At 35.0% G+C, this 21,202-nt stretch overlaps 1 protein-coding gene across 2 annotated transcripts in view; it reads left to right on the top strand.

Annotated features, from left to right (window-relative positions):
• Positions 1-21,202, top strand: part of MINDY2 (MINDY lysine 48 deubiquitinase 2) — an 80,464-nt gene that overhangs the window by 35,817 nt on the left and 23,445 nt on the right. Inside the window, exons 5-6 of one of the 2 annotated variants that reach the window (XM_015070871.3) lie at positions 8,712-8,814; positions 16,513-16,655. The exons of the other annotated variant lie outside the window; for it this stretch is intronic. Coding sequence (XP_014926357.2) covers positions 8,712-8,814; positions 16,513-16,655 — 246 coding nt within the window. The remainder of the gene's footprint in view (positions 1-8,711; positions 8,815-16,512; positions 16,656-21,202) is intronic. 2 annotated transcript variants of the gene reach the window in all.

Genomic DNA, 21,202 nt, shown 5'->3' with positions numbered 1-21,202 from the left:
GTAACACTAACTGCCTTTCTGTTCTTCAGACATACCAAGCTCATTTCTATTTCAGGTTTTTGTGCTAGCTGATTGCCTACTGTGGAACATTGTGCTACTACTCTAACACATTGTTCTCCCAGATCTTCATGTTTCTGGTACTTCATTAGTCAGATCTTAGGTGAAGTATCACCTTGTTAAAGAGGCCTTTCCTGGGGGGCACCTGGGTGCCTCAGTCTGTTAAACATCAACTCTTGATTTTGGCGCAGGTCATGATCTCACAGTTCATGAGTTCAGGTCCCACACTGGGCTCCACACTGACAGCATGGAGCCTGCCTGGGATTCTCTCTCTCCCTCTCTCTTCCTCCACCCTGTTCATGCTCTCTCTCATTCTCTCAAAATGAATAAATAAAACTTTAAAAAAAATTTTAATTAAAAATAAATAATAAAAAAGAGGCTCTTTCTGACAACTTACTGAAATTAGTCACCCTTCTTTTCCTGTCATTTACTCTCCCATGAGCCTCTTTGATTTGATTTTCTTTACCACTTAATATTATCTGGAATTTTATTTATTTTTCTTTTTTCTTTTTTTAAGTAGGTTTCACACCCAATGTGGAGCCAGCCCATTGCAGGGCTTGAACTTACCACTGTGAGATCAAAACGTGAACTGAGATCAAGAGTCAGATGCTTAACCAACTGAGCCACACAGGCGCCCCTATTTATTTCTTTACTTGATTTACTCTCATCTCCTACTAGAATGTTTTATGAGGGCTGGATCTTATATCCCATTGGATAGAACAGTGCTTGGCACATAGTAGGTTCTTAGTAAATATTGGTTGATAGTATGAAGCATGCATACATATCTGCACGCACTAACCCTAATGATGGAGAGATCACAGTAGCAAGTTTCTTCATCTCTGTCCATTGGTAAAAGTAACTGGTAGTCTAGGCAAGGAAAGTATGGCTTATTATAAACGGGGTGTCTCTATCTTTATGGCATTCTGTCTCTGAGAACATCACTGGAAAGTCTAACCTTGTGCAAAATTTTACATATTCAAGGTGAGCCATGTTGGATCCTGGCAGATGATAGTGCCAGGTTGCCTAGGTTCTTGAGGAAAATGAGCTGACAGCCTGAGAAACTTAAGCCTGAATTCTTAAAAATTGTACTCAGATCATCTCTCTGACTATATGTGTAGCTATATATTGCCTGGTAGACTGTTGAATTCATATGCTTAAAGAAAAGCATATACTCAAATGTAGGACTGAAATTGTTCATCAGACTTTTCTGGTATAAACAGTGGTTTTCAAACTCTTGGAAGGGCCTGAGGACTGTGATTTTTATTTGTTTTACTTAATTGTGATAGAGTGATTCTGCTACTGAGAAAGAAAAAAGAACAAGGCAACAGTTTGAAATCTCTAGGTCTGTATGAAATCTCTCTCAGAATTGGTTGGTTCTTTGTATTCTGATTATGCATTATGCAAATAATTATCTCACAAATAAATATCAACAGTACTCTGGATGGTAGGCACCAGAGTCACCTACTGAGAGGGTATGTCTCCATTAATTGATAACTAACTCTTGAAGAGCAACATTTGGAAGCCAGATGATAGTGGAAATGATATACTGAGTGTGCTGAAAGAAGACAAATGCTAATCTGTAATCCTGTTCCCAGAAAAATTATCTTTGAAGAATCATTTTGTAGATTAATTAAATTAAGAGCTTGTTGGGGGCCCCTGGCTGGCTCAGTCAGTAGAGCATGTGACTCTTGGTCTCGGGGTTGTAAGTTCAAGCCCCACACTGGGTGTACAGATTACTTAAATTTTTTTTAAATCATTTAAAAAAAAAAAGCTTCTTGGCAATAGGCCATCATTAGTAGAAAGTCTAAACACGGGTTTTATAAAGAGGGAAAGTGATCTCAGATAGAGGGAAAAGTGAATGAAGAGAAAATAAAATGATAAACATGTGGATAAATATAAATGTGGGCTGTATCAAATATAACATTATCTTTTGGGATTTTAAAAAACAGCATTAGCATATGTAAACATGGTAACATAAGTTGGGAGGAAGGTAGGTAAAGTATTCTAAAGGCCTAGAATTAATTGTTCAAGAGGAGAATATTAACTTTGGCTTTGTAGGATTAGATGTTATAGTTTCTATAACTTTTTTGTCCAATGTGGTAGCCAAGTGTGACTATTTAAATTTAATTAAAAATTTATTTTCTGAGTTGCACTAGTTACATTTCAGCCGCTCAATAGTAACCTGTGGCTAGTGGATATCTTATTGAGCAACACAGATTTGGAATATTTCCATTATTACAGAATGTGCTATTCGATAATGCTCTTTTAGCGTAACTATGAAAAGAATAGAAAACATAGTGGGTAACTTCTAGATTGGTAGAAGAGAGAAAATTTAATCTAAAAAAAAGGACGAAAGAAAAGGTAAAGGAATGTTGAACTGATGGAACAGAGAGAATAGATTTAATAAATTCAAATATATAAATAGATATGGTAAGTATAAATAGGACTAAATCCTCTAGTTAAAAGTGATTCTATGTAGTTTGTTATTTACAAGAGACATAAAAAACAGATTGCAAGTAAAAAGAGGGGGGAAAATTAGATTTATATGTATCTGGAGACACCTAGAAAGTAAATGCCTAATTGATTGTTCATTCCTTGGACCCATGGGAACTGTCAGAAAAGGATAAAGGTCAGTTTTTGACCAAAAAAAAAAAAAAAAAAGAAAAAATTGTATGCACCTAATCGTATAATCTCAAAGTACATAAAGCAAAATTTAACAGAATTGTAAATAGCAATAGATCACCATACTGGAAAATGTTAATATATCTTTCTCTGTAATTGATAGAAGCAGAAAAGAAAACCTAATTAATGCATATTTTTAAAAAGAATAACTTTTTTATTTTTGAATAATGTCAGATTTATAGGAAATTTGCAAAAATGATTTTCACCCATTTTTCCTAATCTTATGTGACCTTGGTACATGTGTCAAAACTTAATTTTGGTACATTACTATTAACTATATTATAGTCTTCATTCACACTTCACCAATTTATTTTATTGTTTTTTAAAATTTTTATTTAAATTCCAGTTAGCATACAGTGTAATATTAGTTTCTGGTGTGCAGTATAACGATTTGCCATGTCCATGTATCACCCAGTGTTCCTTACACTGCATGCATTCCTTAATCCCCATCAACTATTTAACCCGTCCCCCCACCAACGTCCCCTCTGGTTACCATCAGTGTGTTTTCTATAATTAGGAGTCTGTTTCTTAGTTTGCCTCTCGCTTCTTTTTTGTTTCCCCCTATGCTCATTTGTTTTGTTTCTTAAATTCCACATATGCGTGAAATCATATGGTATTTGTCTTTCCTGACTGGTTTATTTCACTTAGCATTATCCTTTGTAGCTCTATCCATGTCATTGCAAATGGCAAGATTTCTTTTTTTATGGCTGAGTAATATTCTATTGTATATATTTACCACATCTTCTTTATCTGTTCATCAATTGATGGACACTTGGGCTGTTTCCCTATTTTGGCTATTGTGTAGATAATGCTGCTATAAACATCAGGGTGCATGTATCCCTTTGAATTAACATTTTTGTATTCTTTGGATAAATACCTAGTAGTGCAGTTGGTGGCTTGTAAGGTAGTTCTCTATTTTTAACTTTTTGAGGAACCCCCGTACTGTTTTCCAGAGTGGCTGCATCAGGAATGCAAATAGTACAAGAGGGTTCCCCTTTCTCCACATCCTTGCCAACACCTGTTTCTTGTGTAGTTGAGTTTAGCTATTCGGACAGGTGTGAGGTGATAACTCATTATAGTTTTGATTTGCATTTCCCTGATAACGAGTGATGGTGAGCATGTTTTCATGTGTCTGCTGGCCATATGTATGTCTTTGGAAGAATGTCTCTTCATGTCTTCTGCCCATTTTTTATTTGCATTTTTAGGGTATTGAGTTTTATAACTTCTTTATATATTTTGGATACGAACCCTTTATCAGATATGCTATTTACAAATATCTTCTCCCATTCTGTAGGTTGCCTTTTAGTTTTGTTGAGTGTTTCCTTCACTGTGGAAGGAAGAGTTTGGTTTTGCTTATCCTTCCCTTGCCTCAGGAGACCTATCTAGAAAGAAGTGGCTATGGCTACGGCTGATGTTAAAGAAGTTACTGCCTTTGTTCTCCCCTAGGATTTTTATGGTTTCAGGTCTCCCACACTTCACCCATTTTTCTCCTAATTTGTGTTGTTGATGTTCCATAATATAGGATATTACATTGCATTTAGTCATCATATCTTCCTAGTCTCCTCTTGTCCATGATATTTTCTCCTGTTTTTTTCTTGAACCTGATTATACATTACTTTTATACATTCATGAATTTACAAAAACTGACCTACTACAGGGCTATAAAGCAAGTTTCCACAAATTTTTAAGGTTTGAAATCATATAGAGTATAAAATATCCTCTAATCACAGTGCAGTTAAGCTAGAAATCAGTAGAAAAACAATAGAAATTGTTTGGGTTCAAAAAACCATAATGAAACTTAGAGTATGTTTTAAACTGTATAATAACTAAATCCATATTTTTAAAGCCCTATATTAATATATTAATAAGTAAAGATTAAAAGCCTATTTTAAAAAAATTTTTTTTTTTAACATTTATTTATTATTGAGACAGAGAGAGACAGAGCATGAACAGGGAAGGGGCAGAGAGAGGGAGACACAGAATCTGAAACAGGCTCCAGGCTCTGAGCAGTCAGCACAAAGCCCGACACGGGGCTCGAACTCACAGACTGTGAGATCATGACCTGAGCTGAAGCCAGCCGCTCAACCGACTGAGCCACCCAGGCGCCCCAAAAGCTTATTAACTTAATAAGCTGTATATCCACTTTAAGAGCAGAATTAAAATAGAGGGTAAATATATAATAAAGAAGATTAACAAAGCTAAAATTCTTCAAATAAATATTCTTCAAAAAGAATTTTGAGATGACAAACAGAAGTTGGTGCCTGCCTGGCTTATTTGGGAGAGCATGTGACTTTTGATCTTGGGGTTGTGAGTTCAAGACCCATGTTGGGTGTGGAAATTACTTAAAAATAAAATCTTTAAAAACAAATACATAAAGTAACAAACAGAAACTGAAATTTTAAAAATACGTCATTTAAATAGCATAAGTTCCTAAGAATAAATCTTACAAAAAGATGTGCAAGACCTCTGTATGGACAATTTTAAATTTGAGAGAAATTAGAGACCTATGTGAATGTAGGTTTTTAGTCTTGAATTTTAGATTTTAAGGTAATTTATACAGATGTCCTTTTTGTCTAAAGTAATTTAGTTTCATTATAACCCCAAACAAAATCCCATCAGATTTATGGGGAGTAGTTGTGGAAGGAGACAAGTGGAGTCTACAATTTATATGGAAATGCAAAAGGCCAGGAATAGAAAATGTGATATTCTTGAAGCAGTACATGCAGGGAGGACTTGGTCTCCCAGATAGAAAATATTTTAAATATTGTAATTAAGAATTGAACCAATGACAGAGAATAGAGAAGCCAAAAAGACTATACATATATAGATAAATAAGCACTGTAGAGCAACAGGGGAAAGGCAGCCCTTACAATAAAAGGTGCTAAGGCAATTAGATAGCCATTAGATTAGATAGCCTAATTAGCCAGTTAGGTAGCCAATTCAGATTTCTAATTAGATAGCCAATTAGAAAAGAATGAAATTGTTTCTCCCAACGGAATAAAATTCTGTTCCATATGCATTGATGTTTAACTGTCAAAGCTAAAACTGCAAATTTGAGAGTATGTTTCTGACCTTAATACGAAAAGATTTCTAAAACAAATACATTAATCATGAAGAACACTGGTAAACATGACTACATTAAAATTGAGAACTTGTGATTATTTAAAGAAATCCTAAAGAAAATGTAAAAGCAAGCCATTGAGTAGAAGATGATTATAACTTATAAAATAAAGGGCTAACATGCAGAATGTATAAAGAGCTCCTACAAGTAAATATTTTTTAAGGTATTTATAAGCTATATATCCACTCTAAGAGCGGAAAATATTAAAATACAAAGTAAATATATAATAAAGAAGATTAACAAAGCTAAAATTCTTCAGATAAACTTTCTTCACAAAGAATTTTAAGATGACAAACAGAAGGGGGTGTATGGCTGGCTCATTCAGTAGAGCACATGACTTTTGATCCAATTAAAAAAAAAAAAGCAAATGACTTGAACAGGCACTTGACAAGAATGGATATCCAAACAAGTAGTAAACATATGAACTAGTCATCAGGGAAATGCAAAATAAAACCAAAATAAGATACCACTATACACGCATTAGAACGGTTAATATTTATGTCTTACAGTGCTAAATGTTGGAGAAGATTTACAATGTAGAGAATTCTCATTTCCCACTGATGAAAATATAAATTGACTTTCTACTTTGGAAAGCAGTTTGGAGTTCTCTAGTAAAGTTGAGGATAAGCATAACCTAAGTTAGCAATTTGGTAAGACATATTCCCTAGAGAAACTCTTTATGTGTAGAACAGGATAAATGTGTAAGAATATTCATAGCAGTATTATTTGTTAGCCTGAAACTGAAAGCAATTTAGATAGCTATCAAAACATGAATGATAAAAAATTATGGTATATCCATACTGTGGAATAGTATACATTGAAAATGAACAAAGAACAGCTGCATACCACTATATATAGCTACCTAGCATATAATATATTTGTTTATTTGGTTTATTGTCTTGTTTATTTGGTTTATTGTCTTTAGAATGTAAGCTTTATGAAAGCATAGACCGTCTCTTTTGTTCACTGCTGAGTCTGCAGTTTCTCTAACAGCATGTAATACATAGTAGTGCATAAAAGGCTCCCAAATGAATTAATTGAATAAAATACTAACATAGAGGGGCGCTTCGGTGGCTCAGTCAGTAAAGCATCCTACTTTGGCTCAGGTCATGATCTTGCAGTTCGTGAGTTCCAGCCCCATGTCAGGCTCTGTGCTGACCACTTTCGGATTCTTTGTCTCCTCTCTGCCCCTGGCCCTCATGCGTGCTCTCTATCTTTCTCTCTTTCAAAAGTATATAAACATTAAAAAAAAAAATGTAGAGATTCTGCCTATGAAAACTTGAAATCTTTGTATTGTTTATTGCTGGTCTATAGCAATACAATTGATTTTTGTATATTGATTTTGTATTTATTATAGATGTATTTTTGTGGATTCTTGAGGATCGGAAATTTAGATTCTTTGGAAAGACTTAATGAAGTTGAGTCACTAAAAAAAAATTGCTGTAAACAGTAAAAGTGTTAAGAAAAATAATGAAAATCTAAAGGAATTTTGCCCTCAAATTGCTTCTTAAGGGTCTAAGTTTTCACTTTAAATCAAAACTGGAAGTCTCACTCTTTTGTGTTGTTTACATAGAATCAACCAAAAGATCTGCTTTCAAAGAAAAGGCCTTATTTTGCTCTGCATTAAAAGATTAACAAGTGAATACTTTGCGTATTTTAACATAAAATGTCTAAGATATGTATATATAACAATTTTTCACAATTTCCTGCTTTGACTTTTTTCAGTTAACACTCTTCTCAACAGTCAGTTATCCCACAATGGTTCAGAGGCTTTTTCCACCCTAGAATTTTGCAGGAACAAAGAAATCATAGCCTAGAGCAGTTGTTCCTAAACTTTGCTATGCAGAAATTGAATGAAAACTTAGACAACTGAGAAGAGAAGCAACTTGAGTCTGGAATTCTTTTAGATCTTTTTAACAAGCTCCCCAGTTTGAGAACCATTGTCCAGAGCATTACTTGTACACTTATATGTGAAAACTTGTGGTGTTCAAAGAGTAAGTATTTAAGAAGGATCATTTGGATATAGGAAGAAAACATTGGCCCTCTTATTTTATGTCAACGTATTAATTTATATTTGTTTTATTATATATATATCAATACAGTAGTACATGTAAATTGTTTATAAGTAAGTATATTTTACAGATGGGATGACAATCAAAACAAGTTGTTTAGCCATCAGAAACCTATTTTTCTTCAGTAGTCAGAGCAAAGTATAATGGAAGGAGAGTAGAGATACCCAGTTTTATTCTCCTATAGCTTAAACTTTACATTTACTTTTCTACTAGACTGCCAAAGACAAAGAGTTTAAGTAAGACTCATGAGGCAAATGCTGTCCCTGATTAATACAATATTAACTTTTCTTCAGGAAAATGACATAGTTATATCTACTCATATCTCCACTATACTTTGCTATGAACTAAATAATAAGTAAAATGGGAAAATTTTGTGAATCCCATAAATTAATATCTTCAGATTTGCCTTGTTTTAAATGCAAAATATTAATTTTTTAGGAAAAAAAAACCTGAAATTTTCTTATTTTTCCTCCTGAAATAGTTTGCTTTTTATTTTAATCACTTAAATGCATCTTTACAACTTAAGAAATAAAGTTGTATGTAATAATCCCATTTCATTATTTTTGCATAATTGAAATATAGCTAAGCAATATTTTTCATAATATGTTATAGTGAGATGTAAACAAAATTAGAAACTGTTGGGTGTTGATTTTCTTTTTAATAAGTAATACTTTTATACTTAATATAATATTAGAATAAAACCCTAAAGAATGATATGGGTTTCTTTGTTATTGTTTTTAATCTTATTGTGATTAGTGAGACAGTCATTTGTTTTCTAGATTGATGACATTGTAAAAGCTGTTGGTAACTGCAGCTACAACCAGCTAGTGGAGAAGATCATCTCTTGTAAGCAGTCAGACAATAGTGAGCTGGTTAGTGAAGGTGGGTGAGTGCTGCTATTACCTGACATATTCTTGGCAAAATAACTTGTCTTATAATTTAATATCTTTTAAGTGTCATAAATAAGACTTCTAAAAAATACAAGTGATGCTACCTGTGGGAATTCAAAGAAGTAATTATGCATAAAAATACCAGTGAAAGGTTTTTCTAGAACACTTTTCACTTCTAGAATCAGGCCTGGATTCTACTAAAAATCTTTGGAATCACTTGTTAGCTTTGATAAGGTCAATTAACAGGAGTTATTGATAATTACTCTTCTTTGAAAAAAAGGGTTAGGATTATTATTTGGGAGTACTGAGTGAATTTTATAATTCATCCCCTAGTTGACTGAAATGAGTATTATATGCTTAAGTGTTCATTTTAGTATATAGTATATTAAAACACGATTTTAAATCAAAGCATACTCTGATCATCAGTTTTCCTAGTCCCTAACTAATTAAAATTGCTAAATTTGTCAGTATAGAAATAGTTTCATGTTTTTTTAGCTGTGTTCTGATCAGTGAAGGGAAGAGCGTATTTGAAACCAGAATGCTGTAAGGAGCCATAGTATTTGGATATACCTTTCCTACCACCTACTTCACTTTCTCATAATATGCACAAATACTCAGGCTGCTATTCTCCTCTGTTTAAAGGGTAAGCAAAAGAAAGAGAAATCACGAGAAATAGGGGAAACTGTGTCTCTCAGACACAGTTCTTTTACGTGGGGTATATTAAAAGTTGATTATAATCACCACATTAAAAATTAAGTGACTACAAGAGATAGAACATGTAAAAGAAAATAGGTACATGAATTACATACTATATTGATTAATCAGAACCCAACTAATTATATTAGTCAATAGATCCGTAAGTTTAACACATTTATTCAAGAAGTAAGTAGCAAGAAAATACAGAGTATTTTAGTGGAGACTTATCTTGGATTTTTACATGGAATAAACATGTAAGTATACAGGAATATCAGTCACTGATTTGTATGACAACTCTTTCACTGCAACCCAATGAAACAAAGTTTAATTATAGGGGCGAGGGGAGCAACCAAAGCCGTTAAAAAAAAAAACAACTTCCAATTAATAAAATTCTACTCACTAGAACTTTCCATTCTTTAACAAAAAAAATTTTTAACGTTTATTTATTTTTGAGAGACAGAGAGAGACTGAGAGTGAGCAGGGGAGGGGCAGAGGGAGACACAGAGTCCAAAGCAGACTCCAGGCTCTGAGAGTCAGCACAGAGCCTGACACGGGGCTCAAACCCACAAACTGTGAGAACGTGACCTGAGCCAAAGTCAGACACTTAACCAACTGAGCCACCCAGGTGCCCCTAGAACTTTCCATTCTTGATCCAAACTCTCATTACTATATATTCCTAAAAATATTAAATGGACTATAAAGAAAATTGCCATGTGTAGATTCCAGCTATCTCAGTAACTTCCAATATGCTATTCTGTAATACCGTAGGGAACAATAGGATTCAGAAAGTGTTAACAGATGGATTGATAGCTAGAGAAGTGATATTTTGGTGAATAGGCTTATAGGGTATGAAGCTGTAGGGAATGCTTGTTGACAGCAATTTTCCCAAGGCAGGCTATAATGTTACTAGGTAGGACTTAGGCAGTACACTAATTAACAAAGTGAACATTAGCACCCCCAACAACACAAGTCCAGTCCCTTTATCACTTCTTCTTTTTCTCGACCTGCTGTTATAACTAATGTTCCTATTTCTCTAACATTGATTCCCCAGGATTACAAAAAACTATAACTATTTAAAAAAAAATTTTTTTATGTGTATTCATTTCCTGAGAGAGACAAAGTGTGAGCAGGGGAGGGGCAGAGAGAGAGGGAGACCCAGAGTCTGAAGCAGGCTTCAGACTCTGAGCTGTCAGCACAGAGCCTGATGTGGGGCTCGGACTCATGAACCACCAGATCATGACCTGAGCCAAAGTCGGATGCTTAACCGACTGAGCCACCCATGTGCCCCATTATAACTAATTTATACAGTTATAACTTGAGAAGAACTCCTTGATAAAATCAAGGAAGGAATCATCCTCTTTAGTGCTATAGAATTTTTGGGTAATATGTACCAGAATTGATGGATTCCTTGATATGTGAATTTTGTAATGGTAGAATTCTGCATATCAGATTTTTATATCAAGGAATAATTATACTTGGAATTCAGTACAATTAAAAAGCTAAACTAGTTTTTTGTTTATAAGAAACTACAAATGTGTAGTCTGAAGTAATTACTCAGTTCGAGTGGTTACTTGTATAGGCACTAGGAAATAGTATAGGAAAGAAAAGGCCACAATGGATATTTTTACTTTTAATGTAGCAATTAGCTTTCCTCCATTGTTTTCTTCTTCATATTTTCTTAGGTACAGTGTTCAGCTGAAGGAGTCTGCTTTTTCTGTTTGACCCACACCTGTAACTTTCCTTCTGAATCAATAAAATATCTAAGAGGTAGTTTATATGTAATTCTTCTTTATTAAAAGGTATTAAGCTTTAATCTCAGGTGATCTCCTTATTTTTTAATTCAAATATTTCATTACCCTAAGGTACAGAATACAAGAAAGAAATATATATATATATTTTAATATTTATTTATTTTTGAGAGACAGGGACAGACAGCGTGAGCAGGGAAGGGGCAGAGAGAGAGGGAGATACAGAATCATAAGCCAGCTCCAGGCTCTGAGCTGTCAGCACAGAGCCCGATGCAGGGCTCGAACCCACGAACCATGAGATCATGACCTGGGCCGAAGTCGGGCACTTAACCGACTGAGCCACCCAGGCACCAGAAAAATTTTTACTATCATTCTTTTTTGATGAAAAAGCAATGTTAGTTAAGTAGAATTAGATATTCTTTCACCTTCTTCCAGGTAACATTTTTTTCTTTTGATGACAATACCTTGTAAGCAAAAGTACAGAACTTTCACATGTACATAGAGTATATATTATTTGTTACCTCTTCTGGATGGCAGTACTTTTTTGCCATTATACATTATCCTTGGTATAATGATAGGTGTGGCATGGCAGCAAAAATCAATAAGGAAAAAAATAGCACAGTAGCAGCTGCTAGACTTCACCAGAGATCGTCACTTAATTCCGGATGCTTTCTCAGGTATAATTTTTCCTTTGACAATTATTCCTAAGTTTAAAACAATGCTTAAATAATTCCATGATATTTATTTATTCAAATACTTATCAAGTCTTTATCATGTGCCGTAAACACTAAAGATTATAGTTTGAATTCACGTTATTTCTGATTAAATACTGATTTTTTCCTGTTTATATTTATTTTGAAAACTCTCAAGCCCATAAAAAAGTTGGAATAGTACAATGATTATATGTATGCACTTTGCCCAAATTCACCAATTATTAACATATTGAAGTTTTGCTTTTTTTCTCTGTTCACATACATACATACACACTATTTCCTAAACCATGTGGGTGTTAATTACAAATATCACAGCACTTTGCCCATTAGTCCTTCAACATTTATCTCTTAAAAACAAAGAATTCTCCTATGTAGTCACAATAAATCACCACAGGAAATTTAGCATCTATTCAATACTTTTTTTTTGATCGATACAGTACTTTTATCTAATATACTGTTCATATTCTTAATTTTCCTGTTGTCCCAATAATGCCCTGTATAGCTCTTAAGTTTTTTCATTGTGGGCTCTAATCAAGAATCGTTTATCAAATCAACTTAGTTTCCTGTAATCTAGAACAGATCCCTAATCTTTTTTCTTTTTTTCTTTTTGGTCTTCTCTGATACTGACTTTTGTTAATAGTCCAGGCCAGTTTTCTGTAGAATAGTCCTCATTATGGATTTATTTGATTGTCTACTTATGAGTAGAATAGTTATATATTTAAAAAAAATTTTTTTTAATGTTTTATTTTTGAGATAGAGACAGAGCATGAGCTGGGGAGAGGCAGAGAGAGAGGGAGACATAGAATCTGAAGCAGGCTTCAGGCTCCGAGCTGTCAGCACAGAGCCTGATGCGGGGCTTAGATTCACATTCCGTGAGATCATGACCTGAGCCAAAGTCGGACATTCAACCGACTGAGCCACCCAGGCGCCCCGTAGTTATATATTTTTGGTGGGAATACTATATAGGTGATATTGTATCTTTCCCAATGCATCAAATCAGGTGGCACAAGATGTCTGCTCCTTCCGTTATTGGTGATGTTGAAGTATGATTAAGGTGGTATCTGCTAGATCTTTTTGTTGTAAAGATGTCCTTTATCTTTTGTAATTAATAAGTAGTCTCTGATGTTGTGCTTTGAAACTTTGAAACTTTTAATATCCTGTTCCCTAGTAATCTTTCACCCAGTACGATTGGCATTCATTGATTCTTGTCTGAATAAACTATTACTGTAGTGGTTATGGTATTTCTATTATTCCTTCTACATTTATTAGTTGGCATTCTTCTATAAAAATAAATGTTTTCTCCTCCCCCATTAAAAATTTTTTTTATCAATGTAGACTCATGGATTCTTTTTTATTCAGTGTGTTCTAATCCATTATTATCATTACTCTTTTTGATGCTTAAAATTATCTCAAACATATCCAATGGAGTCCTCTCAACCTGGATCCCATGTTCTTTTTTTTTTTTCTTTTTTTTTTTAATGTTTATTTTTGAGAGAGACAGAGTGCAAGTGGGAGAGGGACAGAGAGACGGGGAGATACAGAATCTGAAGCCGGCTCCAGGCTCTGAGCTGTCAGCACAGAGCCCAATGTGGGGCTTGAAGTCAAGAAGGTGAGATCATGACCTGAGCCGAAGTCAGACACTTAACCGACTGAGCCCCCCCAGAGCCCCCCATATTTTTTAATAATGTCTCTTCATTTCTTGAGTACTTCCTTATTTTATGGCACAATAGAATGTTCTGGGCTCCCTACTACATCCCTGGCATCAAATCATATGAGCCCTTATATTTTCAACGGAAATCTGGGCATTTGTCATAGTAAAAGGGATTGTTTTGCCCCATCCTCTTGAGAAAAAATATTGATGTAATGTATTTGATTTTTGAAAATCGACAGTAGATGAACCAAAAAGGCAGTCATTGTTTAAAGCTATCACTGTGACAAAGTTCTGATTGAGTTTAAATTTGAGCACAAATCTTAGTGCCAAATCTAGTCAATATTTAAAAATAAGCCAAGTTTCCTTTTCTCCTATATCCTTTTTTTGTTCCTTTTTGCCTAATTTTAGTGCTTCTCTAATTTCAGTTCCTTTAAGATACTTAGTACTTTTATGTTCTCTAAACTCTTCAGTAATAGAGGAAAGTAATTTGATAAATTTAGTATCGAGTTTCTGGAATGAAGAAGTATTTTCAAAACTAGTGTCAAGAAAACAATTTTTAACTTAAATTTACTTTTAGTAATATATTTTTCTTATTACCATTATATTAATTTTTACCTTTGGTATCATTAATAATAGTATCAAGAACATTAAAATTGAAATTTAAGCTAAATGTTGCAAATAAACTTTCATTTTAAAAGCAATACAGATAAGTAAAGTGCTGTGTAACACTTAGAATTGTTTACCAAAATTTGTTTAATTAGTTATGAAGATTTGAAACTAGATTAGGCTTTCGAATATTCCATGAAAATCACAGGGGTCATTTTAAGAGTTGGTAAAGGAATTAGGTAACATTGTTCTCTATAAGTCTAAATCAGGATATGCTTTATGGCTTGGGAGAAATAGAATTCAATCTGTATTTATGGTAATCAGCACTAAATTTTTAAACTTAATAACCAATAATGCTCCTGGGTTCTAGTCTATAACTATAGACTATAGACTATTGCTATAACTAGTTTTATGTCCTTGAGCAAGTCATGTATTCTTTCTGAGCTTATGTCCTATTCTGTAGAATAAAGTAGCTGAGAAAGACCTTTTTAATGTTGCATTATTTAATTTCACACACATAAATAATGTTGTGAGTTCAGTAATTTCCACTGAATTTTTGTATCTTTTTGAAAGGGATTTGTAGAGAGGACGTTGTGGGAGTTGTGGGAGGAACATTCATAAATATCTTTCTGAAGGAAGCATTACACATATTTTATATATATATATATAAATAAGGGTGAGGGATGGAGAGGGAGTGGAATAAACCTATGTTATCCAGCTGCCTCTGGCCCTACCCAAGTTTATTTTCAATTTCTTGTTGACGTGTCAGTTTCTTAACATAAGTTCATCTTTCCTTCCTATATCTGTACCTCCCTGCCCACTTACAAAACTGTTTAGGGCATTCTCTTCCACCGCACCCGTGCCCTCATTGCTTCTGAGACATTCCTTATTAAAAGAAGGGAGCAAAAGGATGAAGAAAGAGAAAGAAGGAAAGAACCCTTTTAAAATATTTACACAGATTCTCATTAGTCCTGGTAGTTATGTTCTATAAAGTGTCTATGAACATTGAATTAGTGAATACTGAACCACTGCTCCTAGGGGAAACAGAAGATTAGGTTCCTGTGAGCCTCTGGTCACAAGATTTTCATCAACTAATCAATAAATACATACCTTGTTTTATTTGTGTTTCTGTTTAGAGACACCTTATTTAATACATATTGTTGATTCATTAACATTACATTCATGGCCAACAGCACTATAACTCATGCCTGAATGAATCTGCAAAAATAAGTGTTTTCTCTGTAAGGTATGTCACAGCCTTTGTGCACTTAGGAACACTACCCAGCACGTTCAGCAGTATGCTTGGGGGCCATTGCACACAGTAAAAATCACCCCAAGAAAGCATACCTACTAGATGGTGAGGAGTCTGTTTTGGTAAGAAAGCTGAAACAAGAAGCAGAATGCTGCCTTTTTTGATCTCAGTGGAGAATGTGTGCCTTGAGTGACCCAAATTTTTTGCCACTTTGCACATATCCAAGATTGACCCTGAAAGCATAGCAAGTACTGATTTTGTATTTATAAATAAATTTTAGTTAGTAGGTGAGTTTGCAAATATGAAAGTGCACAAATAATGAAGATCAGCTAAACCCCAGAAACTTTATATTTCATTGTGTTTTGAAAACAATAACGATCATGTCTGTCTTTGAACTTGATATAGCTACATAATGAGTGGTGTAAGTTTGGAGGCTATCCTAATAGCTCCTAAAACTGGCATCAGTTATCTCAGTGTTTTCTGTTTGGTCTCACACCTACTTTTAGTTTTTTAAGGCAAAAACTGAACAGTTTGTGAACTGAGAATTATCTGGGATCTTTGTTAACATCTTAAAACCAACTCAATTTGTTAAGGCTACTTTTAATTTCTCAACACCTTTCCATTGGGAAAGTAGCTACTGATATACATCTTTCATTCCTACCTACTTTTTAAATTGCTAATTCTTGCCTTCTTATTTGTTTGAATGATTTTTAGTTTTATTGTGTCTCTATCTTTTATTAATAGTGCCTGAAATCCTTTTTGGAAGTAGGTGAAGTATTAGTAAATACATTTATTGTTAAAAAGAATTTCACATAACTGTTTCTTTACGATGGAGAATGTCTACAGACACATCTTCCATACCAAAATTAGAAAGAAGAATCTTCAATTTGGAGTCAATCATGTTATACTAGGGAAAATCTTACTTTGATTGGCCATTCTTCATACTTGGAACACAATGTAAATAGAAAAAACTTATTAATTTTGAAATTATTCTTCCATCTAATACTATGCATTGGTTCCATAGGCTTTGTAGCTGAGCAGTTTCTAAATAACACAGCCACTCAACTGACATACCATGGATTATGTGAACTAACTTCAACGGTTCAGGAAGGAGAACTTTGTGTGTTCTTTCGGAATAATCATTTTAGCACCATGACCAAATACAAGGTATGATATAGAAATAGATATTTAATTGTTATTCTAAATTAAAGAAGCTGGATTTAGAGATGTCTTATGATCTACTTCAAAATAAAAACAAATTCAGCATAATATTCTTTTATTCATCAGATTATGAAGGTAATTATTAAATACTCCTTTAGGATGCAATGGATTCACAATCTAAGTGTTACTTCAAATCAGCTTTTGTTTTAAGTCTCAATCCCTTTTTCACAGATTACTGCATTAAAAAGTATTATTTCCTAGGAAAAAAAATAAACATAAACCTTAGAAATAGAACTAGGATTGCTGGTAATGATGGATGTGTATATTTGAGGGTTGAAGGAGGTTAGAAGAATAGGATCTGTCTTTATGATGGTGTTTACTATTATTAAAGTTATCAGTGTGACTTTAAATTCTTCTTATGCCATTTATGGCTCTGCCAAAAATCTTACTGGTTTATCCTTTTTGTTATCTCTTCATCCATCTATTCCATTTTTATAGCTGCTACCAATGAGGAGTTTATCAACTTATAGGGAGGCTTCTGTGGTAGAATACTGCCCTGATCATGTCTGTAATATACCAAAAATGTTCAGTAGCATTCAGTGCCTAAAGGATAAAAATGCAAGGTATTTTCTACTATCCTCTTTTGCCAACACTTAGCTTCAGCCATATAGTGTGTCTGCTCATTAATAATCCTGTATCTTTGGGGTGCCTGGGTGGCTCATTTGGTTAAGCATCTGACTTTAGCTTGGGTCATGATCTCGAGGTCTGTGAGTTTGAGGTCCATGTTGGGCTCTGTGCTGACAGCTCGGAGCCTGCTTCAGATTCTGTGTCTCCCTCTCTCTTTGCCCCTCCTCCATTCACACCCTGTCTTTCTCTTTCAAAGACGAATAAACATTAAAAAAAATGTTTTTAATTCCTCTATCTTCGTACACACTTTATACTTTCCCATTTTTGCACTTTTGCTATCATTTCTTCTTAATTCCTATTTGAAGAGATCTCATTCCTTTTAGCCTATCCATATTTCACCTATCCTTTTTCTTTAAGTTTATTTTTAATTTATTTTGAGAGAGAGAGAGATCAGGGGAGGGGGCAGAGAGAGAGGGAGAGAGAGAATCTCAAGCACTGTCAGCACGGAGCTCTATGTGGGGCTTGATCTCACAAACCATGAGATCATGCATGACCTGAGCCAAAATCAAGAGTGGGACACTTAACTGACTTAAGCTCAGTTCATGATCTCACGGTCCATGAGTCCAAGCCCTGCATTGGGCCCTGTGCTGACAGCTCAGAGCCTGGGGCCTAGTTTGGATTCTGTGTCTCCCTCTCTCTCTGCCCCTCCCCTGCTCGATCTATCTCTATCTCTATCTCTCTATCTCAAACATTAAAAAAGATGTTTATAAAAGAAACATTTCAGGGGCACCTGGGTAGCTCAGTCGGTTAAGTGTCCAACTTCAGCCCAAGTCATGATCTCACGGTTCATGGGTTCGAGCCCTGTGTCAGCCAGCCCTCTGGCTGACAGCTCGAAGCCTGGAGCCTGCTTAAGATTCTGTGTCTCCCAGGGCCTCTGGGTGGCTCAGTTGGTTAAGTGTACGACTTCAGCTCAGGTCATGATCTCATGGTTTGTGAATTTGAGCCCCACTTCAGGCTCTGTGCTGACAGCTCACAACCTGGAGCCTGCTTCAATTCTGTGTCTCCTCTCTATGCCGCTCTCCCACTCATGCTCTGTCTCTGTCTCTCAAAAATAAACATTAAAAAAAAAAAAAAAGATTCTATGTCTTCATCTCTCGGCCCCAACCCCACTTGTGCTCTCTCTCAAAAATAAATAAACATTAAAATAAAATTTTTTAAATAAAAAAAAAAGCAGCATTTCAAATTCACTCCTTAAACCAGTGGTTCTCAACCAGATTGTATGCTAGAACTACCTGGAAGCTTTTTAAAAAATAACCAATGCCCAAGAGCCCATCACCAATTCAATTAAGTCAGACTGTCTGGAGGTAGGGCCTAAGCATCTGTATTTTTTAAATGCTCCCCAGGTGATTTAAATGTGCAGTCAGTTTTCTTTTCCTGCAAATGTGCCCTCTTTCTCTAAATGAAAGTAAGCTGATTTGAAGTCAGAAATCAAGTCTTCATATTTCCTTCAACACTTTAATCAATGAATTGCACAAAGTGGTGTAAAATAATGTTCTGTTTGCTTATATAAGAATGCTCTAAGCAGTGAGTAATATATGGAACTGTTGAATCACTATATTGTATACCTGAAATTAATGTAACACTGTGTGTTAACTATACTGGAATTAAAATTTTTAATTAAAAAAATACTCTAAGCCCTAGCTTCCTGTTTTATTAGATATAGCAGGCATTCATTTGTATTGCTCCCACATTTGAGGCGTATGTGTGCTAGGTACAAGCCCAGAATCATCCATGCTTTTCAGAAATTTAAGGCCCCAAAACCTCAGAATCAGCATTATTGCTAGGTGGTATATAGTGCTTAGTTGTCTTGCTTTATCTGATGTCTTCAAGTCCACACTTCATTCATTTACAAATATCTATCAAGCCTGATTATGTCAAATATTTATTAAACATGATTATGTTCTGGGTGCTCAGCCGGTACTAGGACTGCAGCCTGAGCAGGGCAGCTTTGGATCCTACCATTTAAGCACCTCCTAGTTTGTCAAGAAACAGATGTTAAATAATTGTACAAATAGTTATTATTTCTATTGAGGTATACTATGTAAAGGGTACATAAACATGCTGTGGGTGCCTTTATCAGGACTTAGAACCGAGTTAGGATGTCAAGAAAAACTTCCTTGAGAAGGTAACATTTAAACTGAAAAATGAATCTTTTAGTTTAACCAGTTAGCAAAAAAAAAAAAAAAAGGATTAACTAAGCATATAAAACCTGTGTGCAAAGGCCCTGAGAAAGGAAAGAACTCTTAAGGAATTATAAGAAGGCCTGTATGAAGCATAGAAAATAAGAGGCATGGTATAAGGGTAAAGAGATAGGTAAGTACCAGACCTTGTATAGAGTCCTGAGTTAAGAGAAACACATCTTGGTCTCCTGATGGTCTAGTGGTTCTTTGTGTTTTCTTTTCTTTTTTTGGCTTAGCAGGAGTGAGATAGTTCAATGGGAAAATAAGATCTCTGGCTGTTATTGGTGGTGGTTATGCAGCCTCTCCAGACGGAACTGTAGATGTTTTTTTCTTTTCTATCAAGGCCATGTCCCTGACCAGAAGTCCTTTACTAGTCAAGCTAGGTATTCCTACTGTTCCTATGTGGTTGGGGGAGGGATGCCTCCCCTCAAGACTTTCTACCATGTGTCTATTTCTGGACTAAGTATACATTTCTGTGAGATAATGATAACTCATAGAATGTGTACATTCTGTTTCTCTGCTTCCAATTTTTCTCAGGGAACCTTATTTTGTGGCTAAACAGTGTTTCAAAGATGATGTGTTATCTTCCTGCCCCCCCCCCCCCCCCCCCCTTGTACAACATCAAGGTGCTTTGGACTTCGAGGCAAGTGTGGATGTGGATTCAGTTAGGAGTCTATTGTGCAGGGCCAAGTAAGATGTTATACGGACTTGGACTAGGATGGTAAAGAAATGGAGAGTAGAAAGATTCCATAGACATTTAGGAGATATAATCAACCAGATTTGGTGATTAGGATATAAAAAGTTAGAAAGAATGTTTTCTGGATTCTGAGCATGAAGAACTGGATAAATGGTGGTGTTCCAGAGAACACTGGATGAGGAGAAGAGAAACATCATGAAATCAGCCTTGGAACTGTTAGAGCTGCTTCCAAGGCATTCCTCCAAGTGGAAATGTTGGGTAAATGGTTCAAGACTGGAATAATTTTGGGGTATAAATGGTAATTTGGGGAAAGGATGAGATTCACAAGGTAAATATAGAAGAGAAGAAAAGAGAAGGCTTAGGACAGAGATTTAAGGAGTGCCAACATTTAAGGATCAACTAAAGGAATATGAACTAGCAAAGGAGACTGAGAAAGAAAAAAAGAAAACGAAAATCTGAAGAGTATGGTATCATGTAAGCCAATGGGGAGAGAGTATTTCAAGAAGAACAGAGATCTCACTTGTTAAATGCTGTTGAGAGGATGAGAAACATGAGAACACTGGGGGGAACCTGTCCATTGGTGATGGATTTCATTGATATCTTTTAGAGAATGGCAGCAGGAAAAACTCAATTTGAATTGGTTAAGTGATTGGAATGTCAGGAACTAGAAACAGATTATAGGAACCTATTTGAAACTGTGTGGGAGCATAGACATAATGGCTCATAGCTGTAGTGGCATATGGAATCCAGAGGGTTTTTTTGTTTTGTTTTTTGTGTTTTTAAAAAATTTTTTTAATGTTTATTTTTGAGAGAGAGAGACAGAGTGCAAGCAGGGGAGGGGCAAAGAGCAAGAGGGAGACACAGAATCCAAAGCAGGCTCTAGGCTCTGAGCTGTCAGAACAGAGCCCAATGCGGGGCTCGAACTCATAAACCATGAGATCTTCACCTGAAACGATGTCGGACACTTCATCGACTAAGGCACCCAAGCG

The sequence above is a fragment of the Acinonyx jubatus genome, chromosome B3 (genome assembly GCF_027475565.1).
Source record: "Acinonyx jubatus isolate Ajub_Pintada_27869175 chromosome B3, VMU_Ajub_asm_v1.0, whole genome shotgun sequence".
Taxonomy (NCBI): Eukaryota; Metazoa; Chordata; class Mammalia; order Carnivora; family Felidae; genus Acinonyx; species Acinonyx jubatus.
Note: the sequence above shows the minus strand (reverse complement) of the source record. Positions and strands in the feature narration are given on the sequence as shown.